Below are 18,814 nucleotides of genomic sequence, written 5' to 3' on the forward strand. Positions count from 1 at the left end.
ACAAGGTAGGGTTGGTATACAGAAGATAGCCCTATTTGGTAAAAGACCAAGTCCATATTATTGCAAGAACAGCTCAAATAAGCAAAGAGAAACGACAGTCCATCATTACTTTAAGACATTAAGGTCAGTCAATATGGAACATTTCAAGAACTTTGAAAGTTTCTTCAAGTGCAGTCGCAAAAACCATCAAGCGCTATGATGAAACTGGCTCTCATGAGGACCGCCACAGGAATGAAAGACCCAGAGTTACCTCTGCTGCAGAAGATAAGTTCATTAGAGTTACCAGCCTCAGAAATCGGCAATTAACTGCACCTCAGATTGCAGCCCAAATAAATGCTTCATAGAGCTCAAGTAACTGACACATCTCAACATTAACTGTTCAGAGGAGACTGCGTGAATCAGGCCTTCATGGTTGAATTGCTGCAAAGAAACCACTACTAAAGGACACCAATAAGAAGAAAATAGTTGCTTGGGCCAAGATACACGAGCAATGGACATTAGACCTGTGGAAATCTGTCCTTTGGTCTGATCAGTCCAAATTTGAGATTTTTGGTTCCAACCGCTGTGTCTTCGTGAGACGCAGAGTAGGTGAATGGATGATCTCCGCATGTGTGGTTCCCACCATGAAGCTTGGGATGAGTTGGACTGCAGAGTGATGGAAAAGCAGCCAACAAGTGCTCAGCATATTTGGGAACTCCTTCAAGACTGTTAGAAATACCCCACAATAATGATGACAAAGCAAAAACAAGTTTGTAGAAATTTTTGCTAATTTATAAATAGATAAAAACCTGAAATATCACATTTACATGAGTATTCAGACCCTTTACTCAGTACGTTTTTGAAGCACCTTTGGCAGCGATTACAGCATCGAGTCTTCTTGGCTATGACACAATGAATTATGATAATAGGCTAGCTATATGGTATTAAACACTATTACACTCCGTAATGGCACACCTGTATTTGGGGAGTTTCTCCCATTCTTCTCTGCAGATCCTCTCAAGCTCTGTCAGGTTGAATGGGGAGCGTTGCTGCACAGCTATCCTCTCCAGAGATGTTCGATCGGGTTCAAGTCCGTGCTCTGGCTGGGCCACTCAAGGACATTCAGAGACTTGTCCCGAAGCTACTTCTGTGTTGTCTTGGCTGTGTGCTTAGGGTCGTTGTCCTGTTGGAAGGTGAACCTTTGCCCCAGTCTGTGGTCCTGAGCGCTCTGGAGCAGGTTTTCATCAAGGATCTCTCTGTAATTTGCTCCATTCATCTTTGCCTCTATCCTGACTAGTCTCCCAGTCCCTGCCGCTGAAAAACATCACCACAGCATGATGCTGCCACCACCATGCTTCACCGTAGGGATGGTACCAGGTTTCCTCCAGACGTGACGCTTGGTATTCAGGCCAAAGAGTTCAATCTTGGTTTCATCAGAGCAGATAATCTTGTTTCTCATTTTCTGAGAGTTTTGGGTGCCTTTTGGCAAACTCCAAGCGGGCTGTCATGTGCCTTTTACTGAGGAGTGGCTTCCGTCTGGTCACTCTACCATAAAGGCCTGATTGGTGGAGTGCTGCAGAGATGTTTGTCCTTCTGGAAGGTTCTACCATCTCCACAGAGGAACTCTGGAGCTCTGTCAGAGTGACCATCGAGTTCTTGGTCACCTCCCTGACCAAGGCCCTTCTCCCCCGATTACTCAGTTTGGCCGGGCGGCCAGCTCTAGGAAGAGTCTTGGTGGTTCCAAATTATCTTCCATTTAAGAATGATGGAGGCCAGTGTTCTTGGGGACCTTCAATGCTGCAGAAATTTTTTGGTACCATTCCCCAGATCTGTGCCTCGACACAATCCTGTCTCGGAGCTCTATGGACAATTCCTTCGATCTCATGGCTTGGTTATTGCTCTGACATGCACTGTCAACTGTAGGACCTTATACAGTGTGAGCCTTTCCAAATTATGTCCAATCAATTGAATTTACCACAGGTGGACTCCAATCAAGTTCTAGAAACATCTCAAGGATGATCAATGGAAACAGGATGCACCTGAGCTCAATTTTGAGTCTCATAGCAAAAGGTCTGAATACTTATGTAAATAGGGTATCTGTTTTTTATGTGTAATACATTTGCAAACATTTCTAAAAACGTGTTTTCTCTTTGACATTATGGGGTATTGTGTGTAGATTGCTGAGGATTATTCTTTTTTAAATCAATTTTAGAATAAGGCTGTACCGTAACAGAATCTGGAAAAGGCAAGGGGTCTGAATACTTTCCGAATGCACTGTACCTAGCCACCGAAATGAAGGCTAGAGTAATTTGTGTTTATCTGTTGGGCTTAGGTTAATGTTTGTCGTGTTTGCTAGGTGCAGATATTCATAGCCTCGTTTTCCTATTATTTGACAGCTTAGCTATCATGTTAGGGTAGTAGATGCCCACGCAGTGGAGCTCATATGAGTTGGATATTTGTTTACATTGCTTGTTTTGTCCTGTTTCTACTGATGCAATTCATTTGGAAACTGTCCCAGCTTCGTAACTAATCAGCTAACATTGGCAAACTCTGTAGTTAGTCTGTCAGGCAATAAAGCAAGAGTTGATTGGAGGAGAGAGAGAGTATGTGTGTGTGGAATTGGGAGGCGTGTAACTGTATCACACAATTTATTATGGAAACCCCTTATTAGGAAAAGAGTGTGTGTATAGTTGAGAAGTAGAAAGAGAGGAAGGAAGAGATAGTGAGAGAGAGATTATGTTCCTGACCACAATTGGATCCTATTTGTTGCTCATCTCCTCTCCCTCTGTTACTCTGATCCTCTAGGTCAGTGAAAGCAAAGGAAGTGATGTGGAGAGTTAGGGCTCAGCAGCAAAATGCAGGGAGGAAGAGGAGTTAGAGATGATTGGAGGTATAGAGATGTGGAGTGGAGTGAGAGGAGAGTGGAGGGAGAGAGGAAGAGGAGTGAGAGAGGAAGAGGAGTGAGAGAGGAAGAGGGAGAAAAAAGTGGAGGGAGCAGAACATGGGGAGAGTGAGAGGAGGAGGAAGAGGAGGGAGAGGATGAAGAGGGAGAGCACACCCGAGAGGGGAGCCAACGTTTCCATGGCGTGTCTGCCCTAAGTCCCACCATTCACCCTTGTACCACACAGCCTGGGCCTAAAGTGACAATGGCAGGGGTTCTATGACATGTTGTAGGCTAACTGCAAACACTGAAGTGACAGTGTGAAATTTGAATTTGTCCTACAAATCTTTGGTCTGTGGAACAGTTGTGTTTTGTGTCTTCTCTCTCTATCTGTCTCTATCTAATACTTGTTGCATTCACTGAATTGTCAAAGTAGGCTACTACTTCTACATTTTGTGTCAGGCCTGGTCTGTACTGCATCTTATTGAGAGAGGTTACATACATTTTGAAATAGTCTCTGAATAGTTGTTTGCATTTTTACATAAGTAAGAATCGTTGTAAGTCAAATAGCCTACCTTGTGTGGGTTTTGAAATACTTTTTGAATATTGTCCTCTAGTCACATTTTGGATGACTGTTTTATTTTTATGTCGATAATATTTATAAGTATAATATATTATACTTGGTACATTTGAAGTTAGTAATTTAGTCAAATTTACTACAATTTAAATACTCTAGGGTTTTTTGTTGTGTTGAGTGTTAATCATTCCCACGGGGGACCAGTACGAAAATATATGCACTCACTGCTGTAAGTTGTTCTGGATAAAAGCATTTACTAAAATGGAAAAATTATCTATAGACCATTTCAGTTTGCTACGTTCCCCAGCAAGAAAACCAAAAATGTCACTCAAACAGAAGGGGGAACTAACAAAGGGTCAATGACAACAACTAAACAAAACAGGTGGGGTTTTAGGAGGGGTTCTAAAAGACACGCATGGGGGTGTCCACTGAAAGTTGCATAGCAACAACAACTGGGACCTAAAAGACACCGACCATGAGCGCCCACTAAATTTGCCCAATAAGAGGCAAACAAAATAAAATCCCACAACAAACTTAAAGACAGGAAGCACACCAAAAAGTTGAGCAAAACTAAATCAGAAAAAGGTATGTCTAGAAATCAAAATAGGGAGTGCCAACTAAAGGTGTTAACCCTCCGCATCTATCAAGACAACTAAAGGTGTTAACCCTCCGCATCTATCAAGACAACTAAAGGTGTTAACCCGCCGCATCTATCAAGACAACTACAGATGTTAACCCTCCGCATCTATCAAGACAACTACAGGTGTTAACCCTCCGCATCTATCAAGACAACTACAGGTGTTAACCCTCCGCATCTATCAAGACAACTAAAGGTGTTAACCCTCCGCATCTATCAAGACAACTAAAGGTCTTAACCCGCCCCATCTATCAAGACAACTACAGGTGTTAACCCGCCGCATCTATCAAGACAACTAAAGGTGTTAACCCTCCGCATCTATCAAGACAACTAAAGGTGTTAACCCTCCGCATCTATCAAGACAACTAAAGGTGTTAACCCTCCGCATCTATCAAGACAACTAAAGGTGTTAACCCTCCGCATCTATCAAGACAACTAAAGGTGTTAACCCGCCGCATCTATCAAGACAACTACAGATGTTAACCCTCCGCATCTATCAAGACAACTACAGGTGTTAACCCTCTGCATCTATCAAGACAACTACAGGTGTTAACCCTCCGCATCTATCAAGACAACTAAAGGTGTTAACCCGCCCCATCTATCAAGACAACTACAGGTGTTAACCCTCCGCATCTATCAAGACAACTAAAGGTGTTAACCCTCCGCATCTATCAAGACAACTAAAGGTGTTAACCCTCCACATCTATCAAGACAACTAAAGGAGTTAACCCTCCGCATCTATCAAGACAACTAAAGGTGTTAACACTCCGCATCTATCAAGACAACTAAAGGTGTGAACCCTCCGCATCTATCAAGACAACTAAAGGTGTTAACCCTCCGCATCTATCAAGACAACTAAAGGAGTTAACCCTCCGCATCTATCAAGACAACTAAAGGTGTTAACCCTCCGCATCTATCAAGACAACTAAAGGTGTGAACCCTCCGCATCTATCAAGACAACTAAAGGTGTTAACCCTCCGCATCTATCAAGACAACTGGAGCACTGGGCCAACCACTCTTAAATAGCACCTGGGCCAGCACAGGTGAAACACCTTCCCACTAACGAGAAGGCAACCAGCACAGGTGTAACACATACTGACTAATGAGGTGACACCAATTGGTGCGCCCTACGTGCTAACGAGCTATACGTGCTAAAGTCCAACCTCAAAACATAAATTGAAAAACCAAAACCTGTAACACCTTCCCCCTTAAGACAACAAATATATCCTATATTTTTGTTGGACAAGTTTGCTGACCACCAACAGAAAACAACACCAACAACTTAAATACGTCGCTACTTAAATGCGTCACCTTCTCCAATGGAAAAACATGGTGTTTAATGGCTGTCAACAATTAAATAAGAAAAAACACACTTTTATATTTTGTAAATATATGTATATATATTATTATTATTTATTTTTTCTATAATTGCCTAAAGCTCCCAAGTTTTGAAAAACTCACGTACGCTTCGATAACTCTCGTCCCCTTGGAACGAGCCCAACCAAAACAATACTCATCTCCAATAAGGAAAAAAACACGGGCTAAACGCAAAACTTATTGAATGCCCACCCTTGAGAGACAATCAGCAACCAAGATGTCCTTACCACGGACATGTATGATTTCAAGGGGAAACTCCTGCAATATCCGTAGTAACTTTCCTCTTGTGATTTTCCTCAGTAGAATTTGTTTGATTGGGGCAGAGTCCCCAACGTCAATGTCATGCTCTAGTACATTTGTCTGCGTTGGCACGTCCGAGAATAAACCATGATAATGTGCAACAATGTCGCCTTTTTCCTCCAGAGACAAGTTTGCCAAAAATACATAAAGGTTTTCTAGAATCTCTGAGTTACTCAACCATCCAACCGGCACAGGGTGTATTGGGATTTCCTCATGACTATAGTCAATGGTGACAGCAGCGGCTACAGGCAGAACGTCACTACCAGTTTACACCAACTTCGCTGCCCGATTGTAGCAGGTGAAGTATGGTTTTAACATATTGACATGACACAGCTTGGTTTTTCTCCTGCGCTAAGGTGTGGCGATGATGTAATCTAGATTACCAATTTTTTTCACTATCGGGAAACGGCCTGAAAAGCGAGCCTGCAACGGTCAACCAAGAACGGGCAACGATACCAGGACTTGGTCACCCACATCAAAAGTGCGGTTTCAGGCCTTTCGATCGTACCAAACTTTCATTTTCGTTTGCGCCTTCTTCAGATTCTCACTGGCAAACTCACAGGCGCGGTGCAATCTGTAAAAAAATAAAATAAGTGCCAACGTGCTTCACCAGATTTGTTTTTGTTTTTAAAAGGTCTCACCCTGCAACAACCTCTCTCTTAGAAAACACAAAGGACCTCTAAGTTGATGTCCAAACATGAGTTCATTCGGACTAAAACAGGGATTCCTTATCAACCTCCCGAGCTGCAAACAGCACAAGACCCCTTCATCCCAGTGTTCCTCAAACTCAAAGCAGTAAACTCTTAACATAGACTTCAAAGTCTGATGAAATCTCTCAAGAGCACCTTGAGACTCTGGGTGGTAGGTACTAGAGGGGCAATGAGTTACACCCAACTGTTTTAGCACTTGCTGGAAGACCTTTGACATGAAATTTGAACCTTGGTCCGACTGCACTACCTGCGGAAGTCCAAACGTTGAAAATAATTTCTTAACAATAACAAGGCCTTAACAATACTCTGAGCTGTGATTTTCCTCAGTGGAATGGCCTCAGGGAAATGACTGGCAGCACACATGATGGTTAAGAGAAACTGGTTAACAATCTTCGCTTTGGGCAAAGGACCAACACAGTCCACCAGAACCCTGCTGAAAGGTTAGTCAAAAGCAGGAATAGGCTAAAAAGGTGCAACAGGTAAACTGCTGGCAAACGCGACAAGATTTACAGTAAGACACAACATCCTATTTCAGATCAGGCCAGAAGAAGTTACGCAAGATACGGTCATACGTCTTGTTGACCCCAAAATGGCCTGCCATACTACCATTGTAAGCCAACCTCAATATCTGTTGTCGAAACATAACTGGAACGACAATTTGAGATACACTGGGCCAATCGTCTTGCCCAGAAGTGGCGCGAGAACGCCATTTCCTCATTAGAACACCATCTCTGTCAAAGTAACCCACACAAACTTCATCAAACTCCTCCTCTGGATGTATCTCAGCAAAGAGAGGGGAGAGGGAAACATCTTTACTCTGTTCCGCAATCAGCTGCTTCTTAGACATCGAAGTGTCAACTGTAGGGACCCTCTTTTCCTTCAGCGGGTCCTACAAACTCGCTCACCTTTGGGGTTTTCAAAGGAGAGGTCAACTCAGGTTTAGCGAATATCAGGATCACCCATAAATGTCTCAGACAGACCGACCATGGTGGGATCGCGGACATCCTTCTCAACACTAGACTTGCTACAGGCGACTTTCTTAGACATAGCATGTGTAACAGCACATGCTGGGAACACTCTAGGGCACTTTTCTGATAACCCATCAGGTTCCTCTACTCTGGGTTCCTTACAAACGACAGGATTTTGCACGACCTTCCCTCCAGCCAAATCGTTTCCCAAAATGAATGAGACCCCCTTCACTCCAACGACAATGGAGACAGAAATTAGATCAGTCTTGAGTTCCACATTATACGAATGAAATATATGGGCACAGCAGAGCTTCAGAGTAGGTGATTAGAGCGACTACCATACTCATGGGAGACTATATCCCGGATGAGCCCACTTTTTGTTACGATACCCAGCAAAAAAACAAAAAATGTCGCTATTCATGCAAAGAGTCTATTCATGCTAAAGTCTAACCTCAAAACATAAATGGAAAAACCAAAACCTGTAAGAAGTTTTCACATAGAAATATGTTGCATTTGCAAAGTATTTCAAGAAACTGGAAAACATATATCAAGTAAGTATTTTTATATTCCACAAGTATTATCAGATTAACTGTTTTGTTCAGATAATTATCAGACTCAAGTTACAAATGCTGGTAAATACTGAAATACCTTTAGTTATTTTTTCTCTTACAAAAGTAGTGCACTTGGCATTTACTAGTCCTGTATTAGCAGGCCGATATAGACGTCTTCAGCATGGGACATTTTTCTGCACCCCCCCCCCATGTTAGCACCCCAACCCCCAAACTACTTCCCGCTGCTATGCATAAGGCCTCTACATGTTGACTTGAACGGTCTCTATACGTTCTACCTGAATTACAGGTACCTCAGCCAAGACAAAAAAACACAATTCTTCACCTCGTTGTAAGGTTAGTATATATCCAGCCAGGGGAGACTATAGAGGTAGAAATGTTGTTCCTACTAACTCTGGTAGAGGACTGACTGCAGTGTGATCAGTCGTCCACTGGGTGGTGCTGGTCTAGCTCCCTGTCTGTCGCTCTGGTTTGTGAACTAGGCCACTTGTCTGTTGAGCAGGGATGTGGGCCTCTGATCAAAACCACCAGCCTATCCTGATCAGCTAGAGGAACACGGTCCAAACACTGCTAATTAGACTGACACTAAACTCACTCCTAATATTAGACAGTTAGGGAAAACTAGACAACCTAAGATACTGAGGAATTCTATGGAAAAGGGGAGGCCAAAAGAACTCATTTCTTGCAACAAGAAAAATAGATAAGCTGCCACAAAGCAATCAACTACAAGGGCAAAGCCATGAAAACTATATGTGAGGGTCAGAGACGTAAGATATCTAATCACAATCATACACTGATACAAGTCATGTTACAGGGACTGTGGAGAACTACAGACAATGAGACATAGGAAGGGGAGAGAGATTTCCCAGAGAGAGCGAGAAAGAGAGACAGAGAGCGGGGGAGTGAGAAAGAGAGAGAGAGGGAGAGAGAGAGAGAGACAGAGAGAGGGGGGAGAGAGAGAGACAGACAGAGAGAGAGGGAGAGAAAGAGAGACAGAGAGAGAGGGAGAGAGAGAGACAGAGAGAGAGGGGGAGAGAGAGAGACAGAGAGAGAGGGGGAGAGAGAGAGAGAGAGGGCGAGAGAGACAGAGAGAGAGACGGAGAGAGACAGAGAGAGACAGAGAGAGAGAGAGACAGAGAGAGGGGGAGAGAGAGAGAGACAGAGAGAGAGAGAGAGAGAGAGAGAGAGAGAGAGAGAGACGAGCGGATGTGTGACCATGACACAATCACAGTCAAACTGGTTTCATCCCCCTAAGGCTGGCCTGCTTTTAGTCTGCCAGTTCATAAAGATTCCAGTGGGCTGAGGCAGTGATTGGCTAGGACACTGGGCTGGGCTGGGGAAAAAAATCCCGCTCGCTAACCACAGTAAGAACCTAACCTACACTGAAGGGGTCTGAAGCAGAACCATGAACTGTCCATTATAACAACACACCAGGTGAAAGTGCTTCAAAGTCAGATAATCCTTCTCACATAGCCCCCAGGTGGCAGGGAAGAGAACTGCCTGTCATAACTTAATTAACATTGTGTTAAAAATGTGCAGGTGCCCTGGTGTCTACATGCTTCTGGATTCTGTGGCCAGAATCTGTTTCTCCCACAATAATCATTCACAATAATCTCAATATATTCAGCTCAGCATTGTAATGTGATGGGGACTCAATCTCCCATGCTGCTCTACTATTTTACCTCTGCTGCTGGGCGTCTCCTGGGGGTGGGGCTCAGCTGGCTCCTGGGGGTGGGGTCTGGTTGTAACGGACAGCGGAGTGACAGTGGTCTTCTCTGGAGCACGTGTTTTGGCGGTGCTCTTCTTCAGAGCTTCTCTTATGGCCGTGCTGCTAACCACAGGGGATGGAGTGATGGTCCTGTAGAAAGGGGAAGGTGTATAGATGCTAGAGACAGGAGACCGAGTGGTACTGGGGACAGGGGACCGAGTGGAGCTTGGGACAGGGGACAGAGTGGAGCTGGGGACAGGGGACAGAGTGGAGCTGGGGACAGGGGACCGAGTGGAGCTGGGGACAGGGGACCGAGTGGTACTGGGGACAGGGGACCGGGTGGTACTGGGGACAGGGGACCGGGTGGTACTGGGGACAGGGGACCAGGTGGTACTGGGGACAGGGGGCCGAGTGGAGCTTGGGACAGGGGACCGAGTGGTACTGGGGACAGGGGACCGGGTGGTACTGGGGACAGGGGACCAGGTGGTACTGGGGACAGGGGACCAGGTGGTACTGGGGACAGGGGACCAGGTGGTACTGGGGACAGGGGACCAGGTGGTACTGGGGACAGGGGACCAGGTGGTACTGGGGACAGGGGACCAGGTGGTACTGGGGACAGGGGGCCGAGTGGAGCTTGGGACAGGGGACCGAGTGGAGCTTGGGACAGGGGACAGAGTGGAGCTTGGGACAGGGGATGGAGTGGAGCTGGGGACAGGGGACAGTGTGATGGGGCTAGGGACAGGGGACAGTACGATGGGGCTAGGGACAGGGGACAGTGTGATGGGACTAGGAACAGGGGACAGTGTGATGGGACTAGGTACAGGGGACAGTGTGATGGGACTAGGGACAGGGGACAGTGTGATGGGACTAGGAACAGGGGACTGTGTGATGGGACTAGGAACAGGGGACAGTGTGATGGGACTAGGAACAGGGGACTGTGTGATGGTCTTCTCTGTGGCGTGTGCTTTGGCAGTGCCCTTTTCTAGAGCATCTCTGATGGCATTACTGCTGGGGACAGGAGAAGGTGTGACACTGATGGGGACAGGAGACGGTGTGACACTGTTGGTTACAGGGGATGGTGTTATGATGCTAGGGACAGTGGACGGTGTGATGGTTTTGGGGACAGAAAACTGTGTTATGGTAGGGACAGGGGTTATGGTCTTGGGGACAGGAGACTGTGTGACAGTGGGGACAGGGGATGGAGTGGAGCTGGGTACAGGAGATGGGGTGATGGTGATGCTCTTGGGGATAGAGGACAGTGTGGTACCCAGCCTCAGGTTGGAAGGGCCAGCTCTGGGATGAGGTCTGTAGGACAGGAGGACTGGCTTTTCCTGTGGAGCATCTACTTCTACATCCTGCTTCAACTCAGCCTGCTGGGGGAACAGGAAAGAACAGTCAGATTCATATGCATAATTTTATCTATAACACTTCTTCTACCTGAACCAAATGTCTTTATGTTATAGAAAGGTTTGATGGAATGCTTCCAGTACATATACAGTGACATTACACTCCACCCAAATTGAATCCTTCATTATTCGACCTCTTTGCCATATTTCTCTGTCCTCCTAATCAACAATCTCAAGGTGTCTCCCCCCCCCCCTCGTCCTCCCTCCTTCTCGTCCTCCCTCTCTCTCGTCCTCCCTCTCTCTCGTCCTCCTCCCTCTCTCGCCCTCCCTCTCTCTCGTCCTCCCTCTCTCTCGTCCTCCCTCTCTCTCGTCCTCCCTCTCTCTTGCCCTCCCTCTCTCTTGCCCTCCCTCTCTCTCGTCCTCCCTCTCTCGCCCTACCTCTCTCTCATACTCCTCCCTCTCTCTTGTCCTCCCTCTCTCTCGTCCTCCCTCTCTCTCGCCCTCCCTCTCTCGCATACTCCTCCCTCTCTCTCATACTCCTCCCTCTCTCTCATACTCCTCCCTCTCTCTCATACTCCTCCCTCTCTCTCATACTCCTCCCTCTCTCTCGCCTTCCCTCTCTCTCGTCCACCCTCTCTCTCGTCCTCCCTCTCTCTCGCCCTCCTCCCTCTCTCTCGTCCTCCCTCTCTCGTCCTCCCTCTCTCTCGTCCTCCCTCTCTCGTCCTCCCTCTCTCTCGCCCTCCCTCTCTCTCGTACTCCTCCCTCTCTCTCGTCCTCCCTCTCTCGTCCTCCCTCTCTCTCGCCCTCCCTCTCTCTCGTACTCCCTTTCTTATCGACAGCTTAAGACCCTCCACTCTAGCAGCAGCACCAAATACAACTACATCAGAAGCACCAAATCAGTCCCCTCTCCCGATCTCACAAACAACTATCAGCCGCAAATACCCCTGCCAGACGTCTGCGTCACTAAGCTATTTGTGCAGTTACAATTGACAACCTGAATTCTACAAAACAAACCATTTGTTAAAACATAGAATCTCTGTCTCTCAGACCAATCAGATGTAATAAAAGGGTGGGGTTGTGCATTGGGATATTGACATGGGTTGGGCAGAGATTTGTGATGTGTCTTGGGTAAGGATGGAGGAAGTGATAGAGGGAGAGTTTTCTCCTGCGGTTTGGCTCGGCTGCATTAGGAGAAGAGAGGAAAGGAAAGGAGAGCTCCCAAACCTCAGGAGACAATCCTACAATCCCATCCATCTGTGACTGACGCACTCCTTGTCTCTGGTGTTTCAATTCCCTGATCAAGTTTAATAACCATCTGCTCCAGGGGAGTGTGTGTGCTCCTCTTACACACACACACACACACACACACAGGCACGTGCACACACACTCACACACACACACACACACACACACACACACACACACACACACACACACACACATATACACATACATGCACGCAAGCACAATCAAAAGAACACAAGACGAAACAATCCCCCAGAAACCTCCTCTCCCCAGTCCCACCCCAGTCCCATTGCAGCCTGTGGTAGAGAGTGATGACAGACATACTGGAGGGCTACCACAGCTCAGACAGAGAAAGAGGTAGGAGGGGTGAGGCGGCAAGGCCATGCACGGCTGGAACAGAGAGAGAGAAGAAAGAGAGGAGCGAGAAAGGAGAGACAGCTGGGAGAAAGAGGACCTGGAGAGAGGCTGCACAAAAGGGAGAGAGAGTGGGTGCCACTGTCCAGAAGCAATGTGGAAGTGTTTCAAATTCTAACCATTAATATTTTTTACATTTAGCAGATGCTCTTATCCAGAGCGACTTACAATATCTGTGTGTATTGTCACATACAGGTGCTGTTTTACAGGGTCAGTCATAGTAGTACCTTGCCCCTAGAACAAATTAGATTTAAGTGCTTTGCTCAAGGGCACATCAACAGATTTTTCACCTTGTCGACTCAGGGATTTGAACCAGTGACCTTTTGGTTACTGGCCCAATGCTCTAACTGCTAGGCTACCTGCCACCCATAATGTGTTACTTTCTCAACCTCATAACTGGCCAGGAATAATAGAAGCTTAACATTGTGCTTTCCTGTCGTTGTTTACATGACACTTGATTGTATGCCACAGATGATATCATTATCGCTGTTCAGGAAATGACAATAAAATGACCTTCTCTCCCAACACCAGGCACTAACCCAACCTCTTACTCAGAAACTGTGCATAGCGTTATACCTTAAAGGGGCAATCTGCAGTTGCAACAGCAATTTTTGGACTTTTTGACTATTATTTAAGAATATAACATATAAATGCCTCCTATCACCCTGTAAAAACAACACATTTCACTGCACCTGTGACCATACAATGTATTATTTTTTTTTTTTCTGTTGGAACCCAAAATATAAGCTCGTTTTACTCCAATGTTTGTAAACAAAGTAAATCTATTGTAAACAAACACTGTATAGCCTCGAAACATGGTTAAAACTACAATTTTGATATCATGGATGGTCAGTCCTTGTATCCACAGCTCTGTCTATGAATTTGAGAGTGGTTCTATTTCTCAAGCCCCATCCCTCAGCTGTTTACTAAAACAAGTGGTGGAGTGTCCGCTTTGTTATTGAACTCTGGATTGGCCCTTTAACTTTGTGTTTAATGGATGTAGCATATATTTTTATGCAATCAACATAACAGGTAAACCAGTGTAGTAATACCACACTAGTATATTGCTGCATATCTTCCTTTACAAAAAACAAATGCCCTCATAATGTACATATAATAATGCACAAACCCTTTACAGAACCCAAACTCAGAAATCCGTTATAATACTTACTTTTTCCACTGCTGCAGGTGGCTGCTGCTCACTCCCTGCCACCTGTGGGTTAAACACACAAACATAGGCATTACAGAGAGAGAGCCCAGACATACAGTATGAAAATGTATGCACTCACTAACTGTAAGTCGCTCTGGATAAGAGCGTCTGCTAAATGACTAAAATGTAAATGTAATACAGACAGTGACGTGCAGTACACAAACATACCTGTAGAGGGGGCAATGTCCTCACTTCCTCACTGTTCTCCTGTTGGAAAAGCAGGAACATATCAGTTGAGCTGACAGATTCAAAACACACTTTACATTCTCTGACAAGAACCTACTAGCTGTGTGCAATTTTTTTGATCAAGTATTCTTACTTAGAAAAAATTTAAGCACACTGAAGACCACAAGGCATATTCATTTCTTATGTGCTTATTCAGACTATTATACACAGAACAAAAATATAAACGCAACATGTAAAGTGTTGGTCCCATGTTTCATGAGCTGAAATAAAAGATCCCAGAAATGTTCCATATGCCCAAAAAGCTTATTTCTCAAAAATGTTGTGCACATCCCTGTTAGTGAGCATTTCTCCTTTGCCAAGATAATCCATCCACCTGACAGGTGTGGCATATCAGGAAGCTGATTAAACAGCATTATCATTATTACCCAGGTGCACCTTGTGCTGGGGATAATAAAAGGCCATTCTAAAATGTGCAGTTTTGTCACACAACACAATGCCACAGATGTCTCAAGTTTTGAGGGAGAGCGCTATTGGCATGCTGACTGCAGGAATGTCCACCAGCTCTGTTGCCAGATAATTTAATGTTAATTTCTCTACCATAAGCCACCTCCAACATTGTTTTATAGAATTTGTCAGTACGTCTAATCAGCCTCACAACCGCAGACCACGTGTATGGCGTCTTGTGGGAGAGTGGTTTGCTGACGTTAACGTTGTGAACAGAGTGACCCCTGGTGGCGGTGGGGTTATGGTATGGGCAGGCATAAACTACGGACAATGAACACAATTGCATTTTATTGATGGCAATTTGAATGCAGAGAAATACCATGACGAGACCCTGAGGCCCATTGTCGTGCCATTCATCCAACGCCATCACGTCATGTTTCAGCATGATAATACATGGCCCCATGTCACAAGGATCTGTACACAATTCCTGGAAGCTGAAAATGTCCCAGTTCTTCCATGGCCTGCATACTCACCAGACGTGTCACCCATTGAGCATGTTCGGGATGCTCTGGGTCGACGTGAACAACAGTGTGTTCCAGTTCCCGCCAATATCCAGCAACTTTACACAGCCATTGAAGAGGAGGGCACAACATTCCACAGGCCACAATCAACAGCCTGATCAACTCTATGCGAAGGAAATGTGTCACGCTGCATGAGGCAAATGGTGGTCACAGCAGATACTGACTGGTTTTCTGATCCACGACACTACTTTTTTTTAAAGGTATCTGTGACCAACAGATGCATATCTGTATTCCAAGTCATGTGAAATCCATAGATTAGGGCCTAATTAATTTATTTCAATTGACTGATTTCTTTATATGAACTGTAACTCAGTAAAATCTTTGAAATTGTTGAGTTTATATTTTTGTTCAGTACATAAACATTTGTGAATTTATGTTTGCAGTACCAGCCGTGGGAGGAGCCACATCTGAGTGGTCAATGCTGTGCTTAGAGTGGAGGATCGTGGTCAATACTGTGCTCTACAGAGTGGAGGATCATGGGCAGGCGAGACAGTGTCCACCCTGGCTCGCACTTGCTATGTGCATAGGGTTGCCATGACAACACAGCAAATCAATCTTCTCCCTCTTTTTAAGATAACATGAAAATGGAGTTACCCCCCCTCATCCACAACACCCACCCCCCCCCCCACACACTCATACACACTCATACACAATACATGTGATAACCATGCTTCTCAATTTCAAATATGTAGGGTTCACTATAACACAAAATAAACAAAATCACTCCAACTCCTACACACTTAATTAAAACACTTAATTTATACATATAAATTGGCGCATACACACACTAATGACTCACAGATGGTGGGAAACACACAGAGAGAGAGAGAACGAGAGCAAGAGAGAGAGAGAGCAAGAGAGAGAGAGAGAGAGAGAGAGAGAGAGAGAGAGAGAGAGAGAGAGAGAGAGAGAGAGAGAGAGAGAGAGAGAGAGAGAGAGAGAGAGAGAGAGAGAGAGAGAGAGAGAGAGAGAGAGAGAGAGAGAGAGAGAGAGAGAGAGAGAGAGAGGTTGACAGGAATGACAGGAACTGGAGGAATGACAGGAACTGGAGGAATGACAGGAACTGGACAAAGAAAGTGGAGAGAATGGAAAGGAAAGGATAGAGGGAGGAAAGAGAGGAGGATTGAAAGGATGATAGGATGTGGTTGAGTTGGAAAGAGAAGATCAAGGGAGAGGGGTCTTTGCTGTTGTTGAAGGCAATAATGGAGAGTAAAGGGAAAAAGAGAGGGAGGGATGGATGGAGTGATGGAAGAGTCTGGAGAGGGAGAGCTAGGTGTGATTTATTTGGCCACTGAGCGATGACTCTCCCTGGAGAACGTGCGTCTCACTGGCCCTCGGCTATGCCCGAGATTAATGACAGCAACAGGAAGGTCACCTCCACACACACACACACACACACACACACACACACACACACTCACCTTTAAATTGAGCTGTATCCCTGGCTGTGTTTTGGGAGGCAGATCCTCTCTCTGAGTTCTGATAGTTTCTGAGGCTGGTCTGTTTACCAGGTTGCTCTTCAGGGAGGTTGTCTGGTGGCTGCAGACAGGAGCAGACAGGAGCAGACAGGAGCAGACAGGACCAGACAGGAGCAGACAGGACCAGACAGGAGCAGACAGGACCAGACAGGAGCAGACAGGAGCAGACAGGAGCAGACAGGAGCAGACAGGACCAGACAGGAGCAGACAGGACCAGACAGGAGCAGACAGGAGCAGACAGGACCAGACAGGACAAGACAGGAGCAGACAGGAGCAGACAGTACAGGGATGATAGAAAATGTGAAACTCAAAAACGAACCTCTCACTCAATGTGATATCTACTATCTACTATCACAACTCCACAGAACTGCAGATAAAATCCCTGCTTGTGGTGCTGAGGTGTCCGTACCGTGTGTTATTGTGCAGGCTTGGTGGTGCTCTTCTCTCCACAGGCCCAGTGCAGAGGAGTTTGGAGGTCTTCAGCTCATCCACCTCTCCGATCACCATGACGGCCACATCTCCATCCCTGCCCAGCAACCAGCTCACTTTCTTACTGTTGGCTACAGGGGACACAAACACACTGGAGTTATATTACTGGAAGCAACAGAGAAGAGACATTCTTGCCAAATTAGTAAAACCAAGATATTTGTAATATTTATGTTTCTGTGGTAAACAGACAACGATGGGCTCCTTTTATGGACAGCAGTGGAACAGAGATGGGGAAAAAATGGAAAAGTCACCACATCCTTTAATACCATGACATGGCAACTTTGGATAAAGGCTGAGAAATGTTCCTTCGTGGGAATAAAGCAGTACACACACAGCTGAGTCGAGGATCAGTAGAGACACTTATTCATCCTACTTGACTGTAAATACCCTTTGCTATTCTTATGTTGTTTAAAAATATGTGTTTTTTGTATGTACTGTATGTAGTATTGTGATTGCTGCAAAAATGAATTGGCTCATTGAGGACATAAACGTTTTCTGAATTGAAGGTTTGGGTTGAAAACAAGGGGAGGCACCCCTCCATAGCAGATTACCAGTGAACTGGTTCTGCCAGACCATCCTGTGGCATCGGCACCGCATTCCACCTGGGGCAAACCACGATGACAAGCCCTGAACTACGTGTACATATTACTTCAATTACCTGTACCACCTTGTACCTCTGCACCTTGTTGACTCAGTACCGGTACTCCTTGTATGTAGTCCCATTACTTTATTATTTTACTATTTCCTTTTTTATTTTTTGAAAAATGTTCATACTTTTTAACTCAGCATTGTTGGGAAAGGGCTAAGTAAGCTTTTCACGGTAAAGTCTACACCTGTTGTATACGGCGCATGTCACAAATACAATTACATTTTATTTTATTAGAACTTTATTAGAACTTTTATTTGACCCAGGCAAGTCACAACATACTAGATGGGCAAACACACTCTGTAGGCAAACAGACCATTTTCTCAACACGCAAGACATTTACATGACATTGGCATGTGGGATATGACTTCACACTTGTCCAACTGGTAAGAGGTGTGTCCCTCTGGACTTTTGGAACCCTGTCCTTGTCACAATACTCCTGTTCCTTCACCCCTTGACTCTGATCACACCCCCTCTCTAAAGACCCTCATAAATGCCAGGCCTCAATCATATTCCCCCACATATTAAACTGACTGAAAAGCGAACAGTGCCATTTCTGATTTAGTACATACAGTAACCAAAATACTGTGGTACATTCAGGGAAGGGCGGATCTAGTTACTGTGGCATTAAGGCGGCCCGACCTGCACTACATTCTATCATCTGCCACTAGCAAACGTCACCAGTCTGCCACGTTCTGTGTTCTCGTCGCGCACACACAAACCAAAAATGGACATAACCACACACACAGGAACACATAGGGGTACTAACACACCAAAACATGTACTGCAAAACTGTCATACCAGTTGTATAGCCTACGTGTTACAAATCATGCATGTACACATAATAATAATATGCCATTTAGCAGACGCTTTTATCCAAAGCGACTTACAGTCATGCGTGCATACATTTTTGTGTATGGGTGGTCCCGGGGATCAAACCCACTACCCTGGCGTTACAAGCGCTGTGCTCTACCAGCTGAGCTGTAGAGGACCATCACATGCTAAAGAAATGTAGTTACAAACATTCAGCAACACACTGACTACATACAGCCCAAACTAAATGACTTAA

General features: G+C 45.4%; 1 protein-coding gene across 1 annotated transcript in view; it reads right to left on the bottom strand.

Moving 5' to 3' along the window:
• Positions 1-18,814, bottom strand: part of LOC311100059 (uncharacterized protein) — a 37,881-nt gene that overhangs the window by 16,431 nt on the left and 2,636 nt on the right. Inside the window, exons 2-6 of the mRNA XM_084140801.1 lie at positions 17,020-17,170; positions 16,554-16,671; positions 14,090-14,128; positions 13,883-13,924; positions 9,681-11,079 (exon numbers count right to left, since the gene is read on the bottom strand). Coding sequence (XP_083996927.1) covers positions 9,681-11,079; positions 13,883-13,924; positions 14,090-14,128; positions 16,554-16,671; positions 17,020-17,170 — 1,749 coding nt within the window. The remainder of the gene's footprint in view (positions 1-9,680; positions 11,080-13,882; positions 13,925-14,089; positions 14,129-16,553; positions 16,672-17,019; positions 17,171-18,814) is intronic.

This window comes from Coregonus lavaretus (genome assembly GCF_964263955.1).
Source record: "Coregonus lavaretus genome assembly, chromosome: 24".
In the NCBI taxonomy this organism is placed as follows: domain Eukaryota; kingdom Metazoa; phylum Chordata; class Actinopteri; order Salmoniformes; family Salmonidae; genus Coregonus; species Coregonus lavaretus.